The sequence below is a fragment of the Eretmochelys imbricata genome, chromosome 17 (genome assembly GCF_965152235.1).
Source record: "Eretmochelys imbricata isolate rEreImb1 chromosome 17, rEreImb1.hap1, whole genome shotgun sequence".
NCBI lineage: Eukaryota > Metazoa > Chordata > Testudines > Cheloniidae > Eretmochelys > Eretmochelys imbricata.
The window spans coordinates 5,437,529-5,460,837 of NC_135588.1; the positions used below are offsets into that span (position 1 = coordinate 5,437,529).

The 23,309-nt window shown below is 36.8% G+C and overlaps 1 protein-coding gene across 8 annotated transcripts in view; it reads left to right on the forward strand.

Moving 5' to 3' along the window:
• Window positions 1-23,309, forward strand: part of VMP1 (vacuole membrane protein 1) — an 87,696-nt gene that overhangs the window by 54,122 nt on the left and 10,265 nt on the right. For all 8 annotated transcript variants that reach the window (XM_077836690.1, XM_077836687.1, XM_077836691.1 and 5 more), the window contains 3 exons: window positions 9,260-9,340; window positions 14,437-14,553; window positions 17,072-17,133. In XM_077836690.1, coding sequence (XP_077692816.1) covers window positions 9,260-9,340; window positions 14,437-14,553; window positions 17,072-17,133 — 260 coding nt within the window. The remainder of the gene's footprint in view (window positions 1-9,259; window positions 9,341-14,436; window positions 14,554-17,071; window positions 17,134-23,309) is intronic.

Genomic DNA, 23,309 nt, shown 5'->3' on the forward strand with positions numbered 1-23,309 from the left:
CAATACCTCTATGGGCCTTACAGCCTGGGGAGTTGCCAGCCTGGAGTGCCCCCACTCAGCCTGCTCCTTCCCCAGCACTGCACCACCCTCAGTACCCTGTCAGGCAGGCAGCTAGGCCCTGCTCTCTCCCAGCCTGGAGAGAGACTCCTTGGGCCTTTGGCTCACAGCCTTTTTATACAGGCCAGCTGGGGCCTGATTGGGGCGTGGTCCTGCTGTGGCTGATTCCCCAATTAGCCAGCCACAGCCCTCTCCAGGGCTGCTTTTATCCCCTTCTATTTTAGGAGTGGGGTAGCCACCCTGCTACAGTCATCCTTTTATTCTTATAAATTTCCAATATTAATCTTCTACTCTGTGTTCTCTAATACCTGGTGTTCTTGTGTGTATTTTCACACTTATCTGTTTAATTTTGGGTTTGTAATGTGCACCATTGGCTGCCTTTGGGAGTTCATCACTTTGCAGATAAAAACAGCGACCAGTTTCAACATTTTGGGTCTAGATTATGATGTACTAATCAGTAGACATGGTAGCTGCTGTGCTGCATTCTTGGCTTGTATATGCTGTAATATATGAACCTATAACTAGCACTTTGAATGCTCTTGCATTTAGGAACATCTTATTCCGATGAGTTGTTAATCCCTCCCTGTCCACTGAAATTTTAGAATTCACTGCCTAACCACAAATGGTCTTTATTCCATAAATTCTGTTTGATTCCATTGTGTTAGAATAGAAAGCCTGAAGAAACACAATATTGTGAAGCTCATTTTTAACATACCTCAGATTTTTAAATGAAAAAAGAGCTCTGTCTTTGTAGGCAGCACTTAAGACGTCAAGAATTTTTAATTTTAATAATCCATAACTAATTTCATATGTTTTCTTTTTAGGAAGAATGTACTCCTTCTTTAGATGATTTTTATCCTATCTTGCACAATGTAAATTAATTTTAAACTTCTGGCAAGTAATGAACATTACAACCCAATTAGAAATCAAACTTTGGAGGTCTATGCACTCCTGCGTAGAACTGCCCTTTATGTGAGTTACACACTCATACTGAGAGGTGAGGCAGCTGGGTCAACACTAGGATAGGTCATGACTATGTAGATGTCTTTATCGCGAGATGGGAATGCCAAAGGTCCTGATCTTAGAAGAGGCTGGGTGCCCTCAACAGTTACTGAATTCAGACCCCAAATTACTCCTGTTTTAATATCAGCCGTTAAACTTCCACCAACAATCCCAGCTTTCATTGTTAAATACAGCAAAGCCTGCACTTAATCAAATACCTCCAAGTATTTTTGTTTGAACTTTAAAGACCCTCTTTTGCTAAGCTGCTCTGCTGGGCGGTTGCTTAAGGCAAACCTTCTGTCACTGACTTCCTCCCAAGCCTTCATTCTAGGCACTGTTTCCAAAATCACCTAATGACTTAGGCATCATGGCAAAACCCCTAAGTGCTGGTGGAATGCGAGTGCAAAAATCCATCAGGTGGAAGCTCCAGGAGGAAGTCTTGAGTTTAATCAGGGCCAGTCCATTCAGATCTTTATAAAGCAGTAATGCTAATTGAGACCGAATTGGTCGCACAATGGTTCCCTTTGCCTTAAAACTGCTGAATAAATCTACAAATGAACCTACAAACAAACCATTTTAAAAACCATTATATTTAAAATATGTAGATCCTCATAATTTGGTATTTTCTGTGTTGTAGCAAGGCTCATAAACTTCACAAGCCTAAGGAAAACTGTATATATATTTCCCACTTGATAAAGCTTCTTTATGCTTGTGCCCCTGGATATCACAATGATGGGCGTATTAGGGGGTGTCTACAAAGTGCAGCAGTGCACACTAATGTGTTGCACATTAATTGGTCTGTGTAAACACGTCAGAAATCACACCCCCGTAGTGCACCTGGCCGCACCATGTGGACATGTGCTTAGAATGCTTAGATGGGCAAATAGATGCACTTGTGCTTGGTCAAAATGGGAGCGCCAACTTAAGTAATTGTTTTCAAAAAGCAGTCTTCCTTATAGATGTCTATGGATCTCTTGTGTATGTATTAGATTCTATATTCAAATATTAATGGACCAACCTCTGGTCCTGCTATACTTTCCGGCTCTTTTTAATTGACTTGTCTTGTGGAAGCCATAACTCCAAAACAGAGCCTACAGTGACTGACTGCTAGCACCACAGTGGCAGTTTTTCTGCTGGACACAAGTGAATGGCAAGTAGTGCACAAATTTGTGAAAGGGAGACATATTCACCTTATCTCAATACTCTGCACAACTCATTGCAACTCTCAGTATGTTGGAAGATCTAATTCTCTGCAGTGTTACACGATTACCATAGGCCCAGTCTTGTTGTCCTTTGAGGGGCTATGCCTTATTCCCATGAATAGTCCCATTGAAGCTTTAGGGACTGCCCATGTAAGGGTTACCGGCTGCAGCCCCATATTGTTAATGTTCAGAGCTCTTTAGTAACTTTCAGTTAGCTATGTGCTATAACCCACTGACCACATGCCTCCAGCTTTCATCCAAACCACACCACATAATCCATTGTCTACAGCCAAGCTCTAAGATACAACCGCATTTTCTCCAACTCCTCAGACAGAGACAAACACCTACAAGATCTCTATCGAGCATTCTTACAACTACAATACCCACCTGCTGAAGTGAAGAAACAGATTGACAGAGCCAGAAGAATACCCAGAAGTCACCTACTCCAGCACAGGCCCAACAAAGAAAGTAACAGAACGCCACTAGCCGTCACCTTCAGCCCCCAACTAAAACCTCTCCAGCGCATCATCAAGGATCTACAACCTATCCTGAAGGATGATCCCCCACTCTCACAGATCTTGGGGGACGGGCCAGTCCTTGCTTACAGACAGCCCCCCAACCTGAAGCAAATATTCACCAGCAACCACACAACAAAAACACTAAGCCAGGAACCTATCCTTGCAACAAAGCCCGTTGGCAACTCTGCCCACATATCTATTCAAGGGACACCATCATAGGACCTAATCACGTCAGCCACATTATCAGAGGCTCATTCACTTGCACATCTACCAATGTGATATATGCAAGCAATGCCCCTCTGCTAAGGACATTGGCCAAACCAGACAGTCTGTACGTAAAAGAATAAATGGACACAAATCAGACGTCAAGAATTATAACATTCAAAAACCAGTTGGAGAACACTTCAATCTCCCTGGTCACTTGATTACAGACCTAAAAGTCGCAATATTACAACAAAAAACTTCAAAAACAGACTCCAATGAGAGACTGCTGAATTGGAATTAATTTGCAAACTGGACACCATTAAATTAGGCTTGAATAAAGACCGGGAGTGGATAGGTCATTACATAAAGTAAAACTATTTCCCCATGCTTATTTTTCCCCCTACTGTTACTCTGACCTTCTTGTCAACTGTTGGAAATGAACCATCCTGATTATCACTACAAAAGGTTTTTTTCTCCTGCTGATAATAACTCACCTTAATTGGTCACTCTCGTTATAGTGTGTATGGCAACACCCATTTTTTCATGTACTGTGTGTGTGTGTGTGTATATATATATATCTTCCTACTGTATTTTCCACTGCATGCGTCTGATGAAGTGGGTTTTAACCCACAGAAAGCTTGTGCTCAAATAAATTTGTTACTCTAAGGTGCCACAAGTATTCCTCGTTGATAGAGACTAACCCGGCTACCACTCTGAAACCTGAACTAGATGAGTCTCACTCTGTTTTAAAGATTAAGAAAGCATAGCGTTGCCTGAATTTTGGCCATTTCACATTCTGAAACCCAAACCAATCTGTCCTTTAAGATTCACCAATTACTATTTTGTGTACACATTTGTATATTCAGAATCTGAATCAATAACAGGAAGTGATTTATGCTGCTGGAAATGCATCTACTTAGCTAATACATTGAAGAGAATCCTTTAAAGTCCAGTATAATTTTGTCCTTCTCGTAAAAGCAAGGAAACACTCATATTTTAAAATGAAGGAAGGAAGAGAGGAAATGTGACTACAAATTTTGTAAAAATGGAAACAAAACAAGCCATGGGAATGAAGAGAGGCCTTGCAGATGAGGCACAGAATTATTTTATGTACAATTTGATGAACAGTGATTTTTATAGTGGCAAATGGTCTATGTTAAGATATACACAAAGCAGTGCCATAGGGTTGTGAGCTGGATCCTCTTGGTAAAGCTTGCTGAGAAGCAAAAGGTTTGGTTGTTTTTTAATTTCCCCTTGATTTTGTTTGCCTGCAACTTGTAATAACAAAATGTTAGCATCAATAAATTGTACTTTAGGAAGTCACTTTTTCACAAAAGGCAGATCTGAAGCAGAACTTCTAAAACCGCCAGTTGAGACCTGTGATTCAGTATTTCAACATTGCCTATTTTTTGATGATGCTTATTTCCATTCCAGTTCTTGTGATCTGATGATTAACCCAGTGAAGTAATATATAATCTTTTAACCTTCCCTGGCCTGTCTTGCAGTAGTCACAGGAAATCTATTCCCAAACCAAAAACAAATCTTCTTTGATAGCAACATAGTGAGTAAAAAACAGTACTGTAATGTTAGGGTGAATGAATCATAGTAGCGGAGAGGAGAGGAGAGGAAAGTCTAGATTCTTTAATTTTGGGGGAATATGTTTTGCCTGTAAGTAGTTGAACTTTATGCATTTCTTTATTTTAAAGTAAGAAATAGATTAATTATATGAGAGTTAATTGTTTTATTAAACACTGAAGAATATATTGGAAAAGAAACTGTTCCCAACATCAGTCTTTTCTCTTGTGCGCTTGTATTGTGAAATAGGTAAAAGTTGTGAAACTGATGTTTGTAGTGTCTGAGAAATGAAACTTATGAGGGTTTTTTTTATTATTGCAGATGTTCTAAGGAATTGACAAATTAAATTTGAGGAAGCAATAAAGTTTTCTGCATTTGTTTTCATTAAAATAAACTGCTAAACCCTGCAACTGCATAACTTTATAGTGATTCTAACCTGTATATTGCTATCCAGTATACTTACGTAGCTGTGATTTTATTTTAGTTTGGAGTAAAGCATAAAATGTACAGACCATAGACACAGATAAAATTCGTTTAATTTTTTTCAACTTAAAATAGTACTGTATTTTTAAGGTTTATTTTAAACATAATGAAAAAAACAGGAGAAAGAAAGAGAATCTTAAACTGAAAATAGTTGACATGAAAACTAAATAACTAAAGTTGTCTATAACATGGAATATTTTACAGTTACTACTGAAAAAAGGCTTTAAAAGAAGAATAAAATGAGCTTTTTACAATTGTCCTTAATTTTTGTAAATCACGCTTTCTGAAATGGAAAATGTTTGTTCCTCTCTGGAGGAAAATATTTTAATTTAAGTCAGACTGTTCACTTTTTGATTGTAGGTGATTGTATCAGATTACAAACATCATTAAAGCATGACCATTTACTTTTTAAAAAAAATTAAAGTAAAATGTTAATTTATGTTTATGCTACTTAACAGAGACTCAAAATCTATCTGTAATTCAGTTGTATTATAATTATGTTCTTTAAATGTTTTCCTAAATGTTACCTCACAGCTTTTTTGCGAGAGGGTTTGTTTCAAATTCTAACTCATAAACATATAATAGTAAAAATTACATGCAATCTACTTCTGTTGTAATATAGCACATACCTGTTTGAGTAACTGGATTTTAATGTCTTATAAAATTATTTTAAAGATATATTAAATCTAGTTTAATACAATACTTTGTAAAAACTTTAATAGGTTTAAAGTGCAAATGTCACTTTAATTCCATGAACATTGTGAAACAGTTGGCAAAATAGGAACTGAAAGTGTCATGATCATATCCAATATTGTTAAATACCTAGAGCAGCATCTTATGAAATTCCTATGCAGATGGCAGCATTTTCTTTAGTTTATCCTTTCAACAAAGATGTAAATTCTGCTTTTGAAGTAAAATTGCCTTTTTTAACAATACTTTAATAAGCTTTTTCCAACATAAATAAAATTGACAGCAGGTACGCTTTTAAAACAGTATTTCCACGTTGTTCTTCATTAGGCCATTGGAATGGCTGTTTTTTCCTTAATTTGTGTTGCACTTAATGACTTTTATTGGTGGCTGTGTGATCATAGTGAAATTTTAAAAGGGTCTCACTTCCTCTCTGCTCACGCCTAACTCACATTAACCTTAGTGGAAATTGTGTGTGTACTGAGCAAATGAGATCCTTACATGTGTCACTTCTCTTACAAGTGCTTATACATTAAACTGTTTCATACTTGTTTTCAATTCAGAAATAATTTTGAAGAAATTTTAGTATGAGAAGCAGCCACCCAGACTAATCAAGAGCAACGTGTTTGACATATGAAAAGTTTTGGTCTATCCTACTCCATAGATCAGTTGTTATTTACAGCCACAACTTTTAACTGGTGACTAAAATGTAGGTATATTTTTGTAATTATTGCATAACAAGCTGCTTTCTTTAATGCCTAGAATTTCCCTGGTTGCTTTATCCAGAAAGTCTGGCAACACAAAACCCCTTAACATAATTTCTTATAAATGCAAAAATAGAAGATAAAATGGTGGAAAGCATTGATAATCTTGCAGTAGTTTCTCTATTTATCTAAAAGGCAAGATGGTACCATGAAATGTTTCAAATATGCATTTCCATATCATTTAGTATAATAAACTGCTTCTTCTTAGACTCTTTTTTTCTTGGGAAGAGAGTTCAAAGCATAAAGATGAGAAAGTAAAAATATGCAATATTTATAGATACTTTCCCAAATTTAAATTTTTAGTCCCAGTGAAGTCACTGGGAGTCTTAAGATTTAAACAGGAGCAGGAACGGCACTTGTTTGTAACCTACTTGTGGTTTCAATAGCCTGTAAACTTAAAGTAGAAAACAAATTGGAAGGAGTTTTAAATATAACTATTTTATCGTATTTTATTTGTCAATAGACTGTGTAGATAGTGGGTTATGAGACGCTACATAAGAGATGTTATTACTATTCATATAGCAAAATTTCCCACTAAAGTATCCTAAAATAGAGTATCGGGTGGGCACATTTAAAAAAAATCCACATAAACACTAAATGCCCCATTATGAGAGGTATAAAAATCCCACTTCTTTGTTTTTCTATTTTCTTTAATTTATAGTATTTGTTTTAATTTTTGCTAGTCCTAATTTGGAAGTGTTCTAAAAACAGTAGTTTAAAACAGAAAATTTCAATGATCACTCTTTCTACAAGAATAGAATTTATAAATGGAGAACTTTTCTCAAAGTATAAAACCCACATTAAGTACAGTTGTTGTACGGATTTTAAAGGTGACATAATTGTGTTTACACAGAAAAACACTTATGTTAGAACAATAAGCTTTTCACAGTCCCGCAGGTATCTTTAAACCTAAAATTACCATTCCAATCCAAAGAATTCAGTAAATTACTAAGGATCCTCCAAATTTGTTGGTTAAAAAGTGCCATAATGAATGGGTTTTATTTTACTGTAATTTGGAGTAAAGACGCAATGTTATAGAAAAGGTCTTTATAACAAAGGTGACCAATACGTGGAATAAATATTAAGTTGCTTAAATATTTAATTTTTTTTACTTCAAAAATGTGTGCACCCGTGAATCGCATCCATCTGCTTGCTATTATTCATGAAAAATATTTTCTGTTCATATGTGTTAGCTTGCCGTTCCGAAGGTTCTGTTATAATAATGAGAATAAGGTTGAATTATATTAGCATATCTAGCCATGAAAAGGGGCAAGGGGTATGTTTAATAATCAGATTGTTAGGCAAGATGCTTGCTATGAAAGGAGGTTGTGTCTAACAATCTTTGTAACTTAATATAAAAACATATGTAATATCTTACTTTTGACAGAATCAAATTATTTTATTAATGAGAACTCCCCCATTTTAAGCACCCTAATATCAAAGTATTCCCATTTTATATTGTACAGTTTGTTCTAAGCCTGAATAGATGTCTTTGAACATGGATCCACTTAAACAGACCCGTTTTAATTTGAACAACAATTGTATATTCCAGCAGGTTTCTGTTTTACTTCCTAAATTTAGATGGAATTAATTTACCTCTGTGGGATTACATTTTATAGTACCTTTGATTTTAAAATAGCCATTTTATTGTCTATTAGATAAAGTGACAGACACTCTAAGGTTTTTTATGTCAAATGTTTCTCTGACTTTAAAAATCAGAAAGTAAACAGCACATTAAATGACAAAGCTATTGTGTTTTAAGTGACTGAAATCAGTATTTTACAGTCTTATTAGTGATAATTGTAGCCATGTTGGTCCCAGAATATTAGAGAGAGGATGGGTGAGGTAGCGTAGCTCAAAAGCTTGTCTCTTTCACCAACAGAAGTTGATCTGATAAGATATTACCTCACCCACCTTGTCTTTTTATTAATGATAAAGCATTTAGATTAAGGCATTTGTGGGAGACAGAACAGAACTGTTCATCACTGTCATTTTTATAGACTTTAGTCATTTAAATGCATTATGGCACTGTTCACAGAAATACATTTTGGGTGTAGGCTACATGCAGTTAGAATGGCTCTGATGCAGAGGGAATATAGGCTTAACATTGACATGATCACCTTCTTCATTGCTTTTTAAATCTCAGGGGTGAAATCCTAGCTCCAGTAACATCAGTAAGAGTGTTGCCATTAACTTTGATTGAGCCCCAGAATCTCAATTGTTGTAGCAACCAGGAGCATATGTTGTTGGAGACCCTGGTTTGAGAGTGTCTTTCCATAGTGGTAGAGATGTGAGGTATTATGGAAATACTGTGTGCTAACCTCACCTTCTAAAAGTACCCCCTACCATTTGTGAGAGATTGATGATAGCCTTGCAGGGATTAACCTCTTCTGCGTGTATGAGGAGTAGTGAAGGAGTGGCAGCAGCAACTCAAGGGTGTGAAAGGGAAAATATACTAGGAGGGATTATTCTGTAATGGAGTAATCTTTACCCATGTTACATAGTTTGGAAGAGTCATGTCTGCAGGAAAAGCTAAAAACAGGTAACTGTAAATGTTCAGAATTTCAACTTGGCTAAACATGATGAATGTTTGGTTCACTGACGTGTCAAATTTGCTTTCTTGTCTTAACAGCTCTCTAATTACTCATTTGTAAAATACAAACCCTAGAGGACAGGTTTGAGAATATGAAATTATATGCTGTATGGTGCTTAGAGATGCTTTCATTTAATTTTCATCCTTATTAATGCCCTGCTTCCTTGTTTACAGGACTTTGCCTCCCGAGCTAAACTGGCCATCCAGAACCTGGTGCAGAAGGTTGGATTCTTTGGCATTTTGGCCTGTGCTTCAGTAAGTTCATTCCAATAACAAAATTTGTGGGCGGGGAAGTGTCACAGAAATGTGAATAATGTGTCTGGAATTTATTACTTACCTGCAGTGAAATAATACTAAATTGTCCATGGCTTAGTCTGGTTTTTAGAAACCCAATTTTAATCTTCACGTTCATCAAACAAGAGCTGTTCTCCATAGTGGGGGAATGGAGTGTTGGTGGTGGTAATTATTATTTGTGGTAGCACATAAGAGCCGCAGTCATGGACCAGAACCCATTGTGCTAGGCAGTGTATAAACACAGAACAAAGATGGCCCCTGCCCCGAAGAGCTTAATGTTTTGTTTCCTTGATGTCTCAGCTCTCATCAAAAACTAAAAACTGAGCTGGATTAATGAGGCAGTGAGAACAAAACAAGGGAGATGCATTCTTTCAACGAAGATTTTTAATAAATTTAAGAAAGCCCAAACAACCCACAACTCAGGGCTTTCTTATGAGTTTCAGGATAGCTTGTTGCTATCCACAAGATGCAGTGATTAGTTATATGGTAAAGCTTGTTACAGTGAAACCTGATGCATATTGTGATGATGCTGCTTCCTAAGAATTGGAAAGATTTATGGTCTAGTGTGCCTCATATTGAAGTTTTCAGCAGAACAAACACAGGTATTCTTAAAAGCAAGTTAAATGCCCATAACCTTCTACTTCATAACAGGCAGCAGACTCTGTATTAATCTGTATAGGTCTTGTCTAATGCAAGCATGTGCCATGTTGCCCGCTATCCTGTGATTAGGGAGTTAGCAGGCCTGCTGCTCCTATCCTGGTTCCCTAGAGTGAACCAGTTCTGATTTCTGGGGGTTTAGCCATAAAGAACCTGTATCCTGGTTTGTTATGGCTGGTTCAGGCACTACCCACAGGTCCTGTTAAAGCCTTGTTTTCATTTCTGAAGATGTCCCTGTGCTAATAGTTCTCTGCACTTCTACATGATGTACAAGAAGCAGGAATAGAAACATCCCCCAAATACATAAAACTGCCCATACAAAACACAACCAGATTAAAATAGTCACCCACAGTGATTCCCCAAAATGTGTCCACAAGACATTCCTTCAGCTCACCCTATCCTAAGGAGCCTGAGAGAGCAAATGGACTAAGCAATGGGAGTGAATTGTAAAGTCACAGCCCTCTAGCAGCCTCCTGTTCTCTAAACCAGGGGGCTGTTGGTTCAAGCACCTCCGCTAATGGTTCTGGTAGTGCCCTTACACAGGGGAAGCAAAAGTAGCAATGTCTCACACCTTGTAGGGTTTTAATCCAGCACCTTAAAATTCACTCTGAAAGCAAACTAGAAGCTGGATTTTTTTTTTCTTCCTGCTGTTGCTGACAGATGTGATTATTGTTGGGGGTGCATTGCATATTCCAGTTGAGACCTGTTGCCATCCTTCTGCATCCCCTGTGATCCTAGCTTCTTTATTAGCTTCCAGAACTTTAGAGGTGGCGAATAATAATAATAATTTGTAAAAGTTAGGGCCCTTATGTTTACTTGCAAAGATCAATCTGATTACAGTTCCTGGCATAACCCTTATTACCTTGTAGCTGGCAACCTCCTTCCCATTTGTTAAGCTTTTGAACTCTATAGTGTTCAGAGTGTAGGTCAAGGGAGTCAATTATTTTTTGTCAGGGTCCACATTTCTTCATCCAGGTATAGTCAAGGGCCAGACACCAGAGAAAATAATACAAAAAAAAAAAAACAATCATAAATAAATAGAAAGATTTAGGGGTCCATTCAAAGGGATCTGGCTGTCCAGATTTTTCGTGCAGTCCACCTATTTACTATCCCTGGTGTAGCTCTAGATCACCGAGCTGAATTATGCTCTTCAACTCTCTCAAATTAGTACGCCTTTAGACTGCACCATTGTCAGGTCTGACGCATCATTCTGCAGTCACTATCTCTTAAGACATTACTGAATAAACTAATTTGTCTGTTTTTCTCATTAAACAAAGCAATTTCAAAATGGTAGAGATGACTTATCAGTGCAGTTGGATTGGGTGAAATGTGGATATCTGGAAAGTAGGAGAATATGTAAACCTGGGGGGAGAATGTTACTTAGTGATGCTTCTGCTTAATGTTCAGTCATTTTCTTAGTGTAATGCAGTAATACCAACTCAGGTGCATTGTATCTTAAATGTGAGTTAGCCTCTACCAGCTCAGTCTGCTTCTGCTGAATAGTATGTAGTTTGTTTTCATGCATGTGGACGTTCTGGATGACTCTAGTGTACACTAAGGGATGAATTCCTTTTTAAAATGTAATTTTTGAATTTTGCTTATGAAACATTACGAAGACAGCATGCTATAAACTTCTCATGGGCAATGCTTCAAGGAAGACATTGGACAGTTCAAGGGAGGCATGCTTTGTTGACCAAATCATTGTGCACAGCAGAGACTCCTTGCATTTTTTCATTCCCACCACAGGCTCCCTGTGTGCCCTCTTCTCATCCTTCTCTATTTCAGGGACTCCCTGAATCTCCCCATGCCAGGGGGTCTGTCTCTCCTCCCTCGCCTCACCTTGCCACATGCAAGGGGCTCTGTGTGCATCTCCTTTTCTCCCCATCATTCTTACTACTTTTGTTTTCTGGCTGGGAGATAAGTCATTCAGGGTCTCAACATTGTAAACTGTATTGGGAAGATATGCAGAGTTGAGATGGGGGTGGGGGGCATTGTGCAGCGTTCCAAAATTATCACATTAGAGACACACTCAACTCCATATTTGTGTCAAAAGCCTCACAAGCTCAGCCAACAGGGCTCATTGGCCACAGTTTTATTCAATGGCAATTTGAGATGAATCATTGCTACTATCCTGAAGATAATTCCTGCAGCTCTTATTTTGAGGAAGCTGCAGCCACTTGGCCACAAATAGTATTTGCCCAGTGTTCCCAAGTTATTCTGTTGTTGGACAGGACTATGCTCACAGTTGGGCAAACCCTGGGGAGTCTGACAGTCTTCACTAGGGGAAAAAAGCATGTTTTTAACCTGTTTGTTAACTTGTAACCCTAGTATGGACAATGCAATCTGTAGCTTTAACCCATAGAATAAACCTCATCCAGCTAACACGTGTTAAAACTATAAATTACCTTATCTGTATTAGAATGTTAACACGTTAGTTAACGCATGTTAAAACACACCCATTTTCCTAGTGAAGACAAGGCTATATAGCAGGATTAACCTAGCCTGTGATATCCGCTATCCCTACCTAACCTCCAAGGACTACCCACCATTGGATTCCATTAATAGCAATTTATTTGGCATCCTATCAACTAACTAGCCCTTTACCACTACTTTGAGCCCAGATAGCTTGTCTAGATCTTCGAGGGCTCTCCAGTTTATGAACTGAATAGCAAAAGCAGCCCTAAGAGATCCCTACATTAGGCCAGTGAGAATTTCACATCCTGTGGTTTGCTTTTTCTGACATCCCGTTTTAAGACAGCACATGTTAGCTAACACATTTTAACTAACCTGTTTTAACACCCTAACGTAGACAGGTCAAATTGTATTTTAACAGTTGTTAGCTGGTTGAGAGAAACCCTAGGTTCCCCCTAGCTAACGCATGTTCAGATACAACTTGCCCCATCTATGCTATGGTTTTCATGTAAGGCTGTCAAACAATTAAAAGAAATAATCGCAATTAATTGCAGTTCTAATCTACAAATGTAAAATTTGTTTTTGTTACATAACTGCATGCAAAAACAAAACCATGTAAAACTTTAGAGCTGACAAGTCCACTCAGTCCTACTTCTTGTTCAGCCAATCACTAAGGCCTGGTCTACGCTGGGGGGGGAATCGATCTAAGGTACGCAACTTCAGCTATGAGAATAGCAGTACTTGGGGCACCTTAGATTTGAAAATGTAGAAAAACATCCAAAAATATCTATTATAAATTTAAATTGGTATTCTATTATTAACAGTTGATTAAAACTGCAATTAATTGTGACTTTTTTTAATCTAGTTAATTTGTTTTGCGTTAATCGCTTGTGTTAACTGCGATTGACAGCCCTGTTTTCATGTAATAGTTACAATGTATTGGCTAATGTAATTTAAAAAAAAAAAAACCCACCTTATAAACTAGTGTAAACTTGTTTTGTGAGAGCAATACATCTCTAGACTAGGTAAATCCAGTTAGTAGCCTTCTGTAAGTAAGATGGTCATTAGTGTGGTCAAGATGCAGCTTAAGCAAAGATGGACATGAGTGGATACCATTTGATGTGTCTTGCCTTCCTAGGAAAGTGGTGGGTGCTCATAGAAACTTCTAATTAAACTTGGAATTACTAGTCTGTAACAACCTGTTAAATGTTAACCATATAAATTAAAACTTGAAATCTTAAATGTCACTTTTATAGCTCTCTCAGTATCTACTTTGCCTATATTTATTTGTTCTCGTAACAAAACAGGGAAAGCGCAAATACTGTAGGGAAAATAGCAGTGTGATTCACTGCTACTGTAAGCAAAACATCCTTGTGTGTTTACTCGTATCTGACAGATGCAGTGTGGTGTGCACTGAATGTTAAGTGTCAAGTCTGGGAATCGGTTGGTCTTTTCTTGGTATTATGATCCCTTCTCTAAAATGTTCTTGAAAGTAAATAAAAATTCAAGAAATCCTTTAATTTTTAATGAAATGCTTTTGTTCTTTAAAGAAATATCTTTGCTTTTTAGCAGAGTACATATGACTATAAATACCAGGGTTTTTATACCTTTCAGATAGAAATCATTGCAGATCATTTTGAGCACTGACTCATATGAGCAACGTGCTTATCAGGGAGAGAATTTGATATATCACTCAAGCTTCTCACTGTGTTTTCTATGCTTTTCATATGGAAAACGTCTGTTACTCTTTTATCCTCAGATTAAAAGAATAGCTATCAGGGTGGAATTGTCTGGGACATTGTCTAGCTGAAGCTTAACGATTTAAGTTATGGGCTATAATATTAACATTTTTGTGTGTATTAAGGCACGATTTGGAGATGGTTTTGAGAGAGGGGGAGGATTTCATTTTTCAAAGTTTGAGATATTATTAATTAAAGTGAATTTAATGTTGAGTTCTGGTTCTTTTTTCTTTCCCTTATACTTCATAGATTCCAAATCCTCTGTTTGACCTGGCAGGGATAACATGTGGCCACTTTCTGGTTCCCTTTTGGACCTTCTTTGGTGCAACCCTAATTGGGAAAGCAATCATTAAAATGCACATCCAGGCAAGTACATGTTACACCTCTTATAAAACACCGGGGAGGATTTGTTTTAAGTAAGAATTGCACCATTATCTCTGCAGTATTTCAGTGAGCTGTGACTGGAAATTCGTTTGGTGCAACAGATTTAAAATAAAGGTTCTGTTAGGGTTACTGAACTCAAAACTTGGGCAACTAAATAATCTATGGCTATAAACTCACCGCCTACACCACTCAGGAAATTGGTGGTTAGCCAAATTATTTACCTAGGGTTTTTATCAGACGGAAAAGGCTTCATACTCATAATGAACTTGCCTTTTTGGTAACACACACATGTTCATTTTCAGAGAGCGCTGGAATGAGCGTTTATCAGTCAGGAAGTATTTTTAAATGTTCACTTTCACTTGAGTTAAAGTTTTAAAGAAAATCCCAGTCCTTTCATCCCATTGATGCCTGGTCTCTGCTGAAGCCAACCTGGGGGCATGTGTTGGGACACACTGGCCATGATTTTCAAAAGTCACTGGTTATTGAGACACTTCAAAGAGGTCTGATTTTCAGTGAACAGATACTTAATATTTTCTGAAAATGAAGTCCTTTCATTATGCGTTAAGTTGAGCACCCAAAATCACTGGTCGCTTCTGAAAATTTTGAAGTAACTGGAGGAGCTACTCACCATTCTGTTCAATGCAAGATAAATTGGTATGGTGTTCAGTTACATTGTAGTTATTGATGATGCTACAGTTGAATATATGATGTGTCCCTAACTATGTCATCTGCTTTGTAATCACTAGAACAAATGTCTTTTGATTCAGCATCCCCAGTAATAATGCAGTGGCCACAGTTGTATAGCTTGAAAATCTTTATTGTCACTTCATTAAAGTTGTGACAGTGGGTGGCTGCATGAGATTACTTCTTCAATACACCCAACCAAAAGGATCTCATCCCAGACCAGGACTCTATTAAAGGGGTATTCCTTCCACCTTATTTTTTTCTGCCTTTTTTTATCCTACTTTGCATAGTCTTAAAATGGAGGCCAATTCATGGGTTAGAAATCATGATGTTGAGTTTATTGTGAAAAGACTTGCATTGGTCAATGTCATTTTTACTTGCTCAATGCTGTTTTTGCCTTCCCTGGAATTTTTTATTTAACTAAGATTTAAGATTTATTTATGCTGACTTGGAAAAGACTAAAAATAAAATAGTATCTGTGTGAAGTAATTCCCAAGATTTTTTTTTTAATCTGTACAGTGAAATTAATTTGGAGAGAGTTGGCTATTCTCCATTGCTTTGCAGTGTAATTTCCAGTGATCTATTCTGGATAGTGAAAGCAACAAATATTCCCAGTGCCTTGTGCACTTACTTGGTAAACCCTTTTACATCATAAATGTGTTTGGCTATTAGAACTACATTTTGTGTACTGTTTTCTTTCAAGCAAGTTGTTGTGCAATAATCTGGACTTGATAGTGATCTTGCTGTAAATTGGAATTTTAGGAAATGCAGTGGTCATGGAAAAGAGTTATAATAAGATTGGAGAGAAAGCCAATGGGTCCATAAGCATTGCCATTTTATAGTTGCATTTAATTGGCCCTTTTAATCTGGACCATCGAATCAGTTCACACAGTTCTATTAATTTCCTTATTCAGAGTCCAGTTAATTCACTTCTCATTAGATCATACATACAGTGATTTAGTGGAGACTGTATAAACACTATATATCATCTCACCTACACTCTGTAAAAGGGCAAGCTATCAAATCTGACAAAAATGGGATTAACAATGGCTACATTAACAGAACTTTAACTATAGCAAGTAGAGTGATACAATTATCATGAAGCTTTGGGTTTATCATGTAGGGCATTTTATCTACTTAAGGTCACCTTTCTGTCACTGAAATACATTCTTATTTTAAATTTTTAACTTTCAATATCTAGGACAATTGTCTCAACCAGGTCACTGCCTCTAAAGGGAGAAATAGTCTAATTTTCAAAGGCAAATTTGGATACCCATGGTCTCATTTATTTTGTCCCTAAATTGGTAGGTCTTTGTTCCTTACACTGCCCTTCTAGGGGATAAGGACTTGGGACCAAAAAGATTTACTATCTTTCACTTCCATGCAATTTTGAAATTTTATCTACCCAAACGTATGTTTGTAATGGGGACATAAATTTGTCTTTCTGCACAGAGATGAGTGTTTGTTTTTTTTCCATGAAAACACTGATGGAGTTGAGTGACTTTGAGCTTCTGGGAATATAGGTTTAGGGAGGATGTGAAATGGTTAGCACACAGGCTGGAAAAACATTGCAAGAAATTAAATGTATGAGGAAATAGAATAACAGTCTAAAAGTAACTAGCACTTCTCTGTTCTGCCTCTTTTATTGAAAAGGGTGATATTGAAAAACAATGACACTCAAAGAAAAGTTAAGGGAAAATTATCTGTAAGTGCAGAAGAAGTCTTTAATTGGAAAGGAACATAAGTTGTCGTACTCCATTGTCCTTGCTTCCCTTCTGATTAAACATTTCTCTAACTGATGTTTTCCTTCCTACAGAAACTTTTCGTTATTATAACATTCAGCAAACATATAGTGGAGCAGATGGTGTCCCTAATTGGGTGAGTGATTCTATAACTGACTAATACCTTCAGAGTTTGAGTGGAAAAATACTAAGGAGTCCAGTCTAGTATGCTGAAAGTCAACTTTCTGCTAAAGGAGGCAGTGCTTTACTCTCAAGAAGTGCAAATTTTGGCCTGCAATGCTGGTTTAGATTTTATCTGAGCTGTCATTTCTTATCCCAAAGGTTTCAACTACCTCAAGCGATACCATAACAGTTTGGATAGATGTAGTATGTACATACCACGTTCTTATTATGAATTAGTGACACTGCTAGCTCAAGTTCTGTCGTATAATCTGGTGGCTTTCTGTGATGATATATTGTGACTCCCTATCAGAAAATGAATGAACTGTCACTACTTACAATACATAGTATTCACATGTAGCTAAAGGTGGAGGCCCTTAGAAGAGACATTCCATATATTTTATTATATGAAATACCTTCTAAAATGTTAGGATGAAAACCTGGGCATAGCATTGTAATCTTCTCTATTACAAAGATACTTTTTTCATTAGAGAAAGTTGCAAGCTGTTCAGGGATAAACTGTTCCTATTTTGAGAAAATACCTGTCTATTTCCAGACTAGTGTGTTTCTTAGGAAATGATTCAGACTTGTTTTAAGCTAAGATTTCATTTAAATGTCAGGGGAAGTAGAGCAAGAACACATGTAATACCCAGATTAAAAAAAAAAAAAAAGATAATTTAAAATACAATGTAAGAATGTATTGGCATGATGGGATTTAATACTGATTGAAAAGTATATTTAATCAAGCATTGAATTTCACCATGTCACTTGGGAGATTTACCCATTCAGACAAAAATGCTGTATGATTTCAAGAGCCCAAGTCAATCTGAACATCCCTTATCGGCAATCTAACAAATACGTTCCCAACACAGCCTCTCCCAATACACAGCATTAAGCAGTGTATAAAACTACTTGAATACAAACAAAATATGCAGTTCATTTGTCTCGGTATACATGACTTAGTGCAAATCATCCAGTATTGCGTCACTAAATTGTGCTTAACTGTTCACAAGAAACATTTGTGTGCTCAAAGACAAATGTTGCAGACTTTTTTTAATAAATTGTTCAGACTGCTCTGACATTAGAAGAGGTGGTTTTCATTTTTAACAAACAGTGGTTTAAATACAGTATTTCATCTGATGTCTGATATACATTAGGTGTTAACAATCTGATTTCAAAATCAATTCTAAAGATGTGTTTTTACTTGCTCCTTAAGGATTTTCACTCATTTTTGAGGACACATGATGATAGCCAGGACTCTTTTTGCTGTCTTATAGTTGAATACTTTTTTGGTGTTTAAAAAAGAAAAGTCTCAAGAAGAGTTTCTGGATAGGAGTGTCTGGAAATAATTGCTATTTAAATATGTAAACTTGAAGTAGTAATGTTATACAAAGAAATAGGAGTGTCTGATGCAACATTCTTGGGCACTTCACTGATGGAACAGATCTGATTTTATTGCTTCCTGAGTTTTTCATTGGGAGTCTGGATTGTAACAAACTTCAAAATGAATGTTTTGTTTTTAATATTCCTTTAAAAAAAATGCTACTGGTTAGAAATCATTGTCTTTTTGACATTAGCCACTCCAAGCTGATTTGCTTTTTATCTTTGATCAAAACTACTGCTGAGTAAGGAATATTTCCAAAGACTTCCTCAAATGCAATCTTTGGGCCAAAGTTAGTTTTTTCCTACTTCATCTGTCTTGGAGATAGTTTTTCATCAAATTACTTTTGAACATATTCACAAGATTTCTGCTGGATTCAGATTTTTATTAGACAGTTGATGTCAGAATTCAAAAATGTTCTTGGGAGACAGTAAGTTTTTTGGAATGTCCCAGTATCCTTGACTTTTCTCAAACACAGTCTGCTAGCATTACCTCATCAGTTTCTCTCTAGAGTAGTATATAAAACACTTAAGCAATAGCTTGCATTAGAAGTTCTTAATCATTATTAAGTACAAAGAGAATACTCAATGATGAGTAACATTAACCTTTTAAAACACATTTATTCCATTAGTTTGACTTGAGATGTTGCCTTTTGCAAAACAGTGTCTAACCAGAAAGATTTTTTTAAAAGAAAATTTATGTACAGGATTATCAACGCCTAGATGGAAGATTAAGTTGAATTGTAAGGAGAGAATTATTAACGTCCTTGAAATTGTTGTGATTTTATGCACTAGACCATATTCTCTCTGAAAAATAGATGAGTCTTAACCTTTAATGAAAAACAGAGCTGCGTGCAACTCTTTTTTCCTTAGGATTGCAATTGTTTACTGATATTACCAGAGTCTGTGTTCATTGTATCTTGAACTTGCAAAACCATCCCTTTAATACAGTTCAGGGTGCTTTGGTTTCACAATTTTATTACGTAGAAAGTTTTTCTACAACCCACCCAAACACTTCAGGATTAAAAACAATTACATAAATCAAAAGCTGAAAGCTATGGAGAGATTTAGCAAGGGAAAATGTTGTCAACCAAGTTTTGAAATAAAATGGAGAAGTCTGAGGCACGAAGACCTTAGGGCTAGTCTACACTTAAGGGTTATTTTGGATTAAGATAGGGTGTGAATTCAAAGTGCAATAGCTATTCCCCATGTGGACACTTGTATTTTGGAAGAAGAATGTGTTTTTCCAGTTTAGCTTAATCTACTTCCAAAGTGATATCAATTTAAATCAGAAAAAGGTGCTCTTATTCTGAAATAAGAGCATCCACATGGAGAGCTGTTCTGGAATAGCTCTTGTGGAACAGTTGTTCTGCTCAGCGTCCCCATATAGGCAAGTCTAACTGGCAGCAACAACAGAGAAAATGGCTATCACACCAACTGAGCCCCAGGTTGTGTGGAGGAGCACCCAGGAAAGGAGAATGGTGCTAGCTGAAAAGGATAGAGCACAGATAATAAGAGAGAGCCCTAAAAAGTTGGAGCAAGATCACAGAGGATTTTAAGCACAAGGAGGCTAGTTTTCAACAAAATCAATGAGTTAGATTATTTATTTGTATTATTGTAGAAGCCCCAGTCATGGCCTAGGACCCCATTGTGCTAGGTGCTGTACAAAGAAAATGGCAGTCATTTCCCCAGAAAGATTCCAGTCTAAATGAATGGGGAGCCAGTGAAGTTGTTTTAGAATGGGGGATAGTGTACTTGTACTTGGTTGTATGTGCAAGAAGGTGGGCACCAGTATTCTGCACGTGCTGGAGTCTGGGTTGCTGCTGAAATTCAAAGTGAGGTCTGAGGTGAGAAAAGGCAGAAGGCTGTTGAAAGATTGACAGGGGGAGCCTCAGATCATTCAACTACCAATGCTATCAGCTAATGATCTGGAGGTTGCAATGTTGCTGTTTAGAGAGGGCATGTTTTTTGCTGGGGTCTTACAGATACAAAGTGAGGAATGGAGGATGCTGTCAAGGGGGCAAGATGATGCATTAACTATTACTTTTGTATTCTCTGACTTAAAGAGGAGGTTAGCTTACTAAGCAGCCATGTTACATACTTTTTGTACTAGTTTTAGGCCACAATTAACCAATTTTAAAATTGTTTAATTAGTAGCTATATTGTGGGTTTCCTTTTGGTTTTTTTAATCTTTAGATTTAATTGTTTTACCTACAGCTGCATGAATGTTTACGAAGTCACTGAGCATATTGCTTTTAAACATGATCACATTTGACTTTGAAGTGGTGATTTCAAATGGGCACTAGGAATTCCCAGAAAGCTATTAAAGAAATATTACTCAAAACGAACCATATAAAGAACTTTGGCAAGCTGTAACATTGCTGAACGATTTATCAGAAAGAAAAGTCCACCCTTTGGTTTTATCCGGCTGTTAAGGAGTTGCCATTTCTTAGTGATCAAAAGAGAGGACAGAAGGAAAAACTTCATATGTGTTCTAGGTTCCTGCTGGGAGTTCTGAGCTCTAGCATAGTGCTGTGTAATGTTAAATGCCTGCCAAGGTTCACCCCAGAAGTAGCTGCACTTTCAAAATAAGTGAAGTTTTTATTTACATATATAGATCGTAAAACCTGTTGTTAAAACACTTCAGCATCCTTCAGGAACCTTACGCAAATGATCCTCATTGGACCTTGCCAGTAGAAAGCTCATTCTAAACTCAAGCAGCAAATGCTGTCCTCATAGTCCGGCTACCTAAACAGTACGAGAGACGTGGCCTGTCTTCTTTTCACAGGAAAAGGGTTTTTTGTATGTACAGTATATGTTCCTATGATGATCAGGATAAGGTATGGACAACATTTGAGCTGGGGAAATCCGTACACCTGCTCCATTTGACAGTCACATCTAAAAATAGTGCCGGAGGAAAGTAACTGTTAATTAGTTGCAAAAGACAAACACAAAGTGAGGTCTGTTCAGTCTGATATTTATGCAAAAATGTAGCCTGTAGCACCCCTTAACAGTTTAAGGGCTAAACTGTCAATGCCCTGTCCTGCAGATTAGACTTGTGACTCCCATTAATGCGACAGCGAAGTCTGAGTCTGAAGGTATAGGTCTGAAAATCTAACCCGAAGTATCAAATACTTCTTCTGAGCAATTTCTCAATCTAGGGTTTCACCTGGGCCAATTTTTGATGCTTTAAAGCCACATAGGCCAGTTGGAATTTGACTAGTTTGCGCTAGTAATTAAACAGCTTACATGAAACCAGCCTCTATTCATACTTGAATCACTGACTTTGTGAACTAATGGTGTGCTGCTCCTTGTTATGTTACAATTCACAACGCAACCAACTGACTAAGTAGCAAATTAGTCGTAATTGACTCTTCTGACTTTATCTGTAAAGGGCATTGTGTTTTCCTCTTGACACAATTTTTTCTCAAAAAATGTGTCAAAAAACTTCAGCCACCCAAAAGGTTTTTATTTTTTCCTTTTAAGTTTTCCCAAAAAACAATCTTTTTTTTTTTTTAAAAGATTAGCAATGGGGACAATGATAGAAAAGGCCACACTATAGATTAACTATCTTTTTATGCAGAATAGTTTAGCTTTGTGGTTTATTCTCCTTAATGTGCAAAGCAAAGCTCTTTAGCAGCTTGGGGACCCCAACAGTATAACTTGGAACAGTGAGCATCGAACTGGCAGAATCCACATCACTTTGATTTTAACAGAACACCATCCGAAGAGCAAGATCTGATTTACAAATCAAAGGTCCTGTCTTTATATGGACCTTTGTTTTACTTAAATACCTCAGCAATAATATGGTGCAAGAAGTCTTGTTGAATTGGCACCAGAATTAAAGTATATATTAAAAAATGTCTTCTAATTTGTGTTTAGACTAAGACTTTTTATTAAAATTCTGTTGAAAATAATCCAAAATGGCTGAGAATGTAGATAATTTAGCAGTGACTTTATTTAAAGTCTCCTGAGGTAGAATTGCTTTTGGACGCTTATGCTCAAATAAATTTGTTAGTCTCTAAGGTGCCACAAGTACTCCTCGTTCTTTTTCTTGATACAGACTAACACGGCTATCACTCTGAAACATTACACCTGACATTTCTTGGTGCAGTAAATCAATGGCTCTCCTCCCACAAGTATATCAGAAACCTGTGGGATTGTGCCTTTATAATACGGTTGTGTACACAATGGGGAAACTGGAACAAAAAAGATTTTAATAGCTTGAAAGGGACACAGATGTGAATGAAATTTGAGATGTTTTGATGTTAAAACCTTTAGATGGATCACAATAGAATTAAGAGTTTATTTGAAAAGGGCTTGTAGGATTTAAATGTGAACTAGCAAGTGAATGTTTGAAAGCTGTAGTTTTGCTTTTTAAAGATATAACACTGATTTTTCTTGCCCTCACATAGAAGAAATATTTCTTTACAAATAACAATATCCAACAGATTTGAAGTCTAATACAAACTGCAATGACAACTCTGTTCAAGTTAGTGTTTAACATACCAAAAATAAAAATCTCTCAAGGTGAAGTGTTGTTCATGACATGTAGATCACTTGTGTATTTGAGGACATCCCAGATAAATTAGATCACATTTAAGGCAACTTTAATTTCATGGTGTCACAAGTGTTTTATTTGAAGATTATTCCGAATAATGTTTCAGATGAAATCAAAATGAAAACACAAAACCGCTTCTTAACCCCAGCTTTGCTCCCCTTGACCTTGAGCATAAACCCGATTTTATTTAATTAAATATCATCAGTTTCATT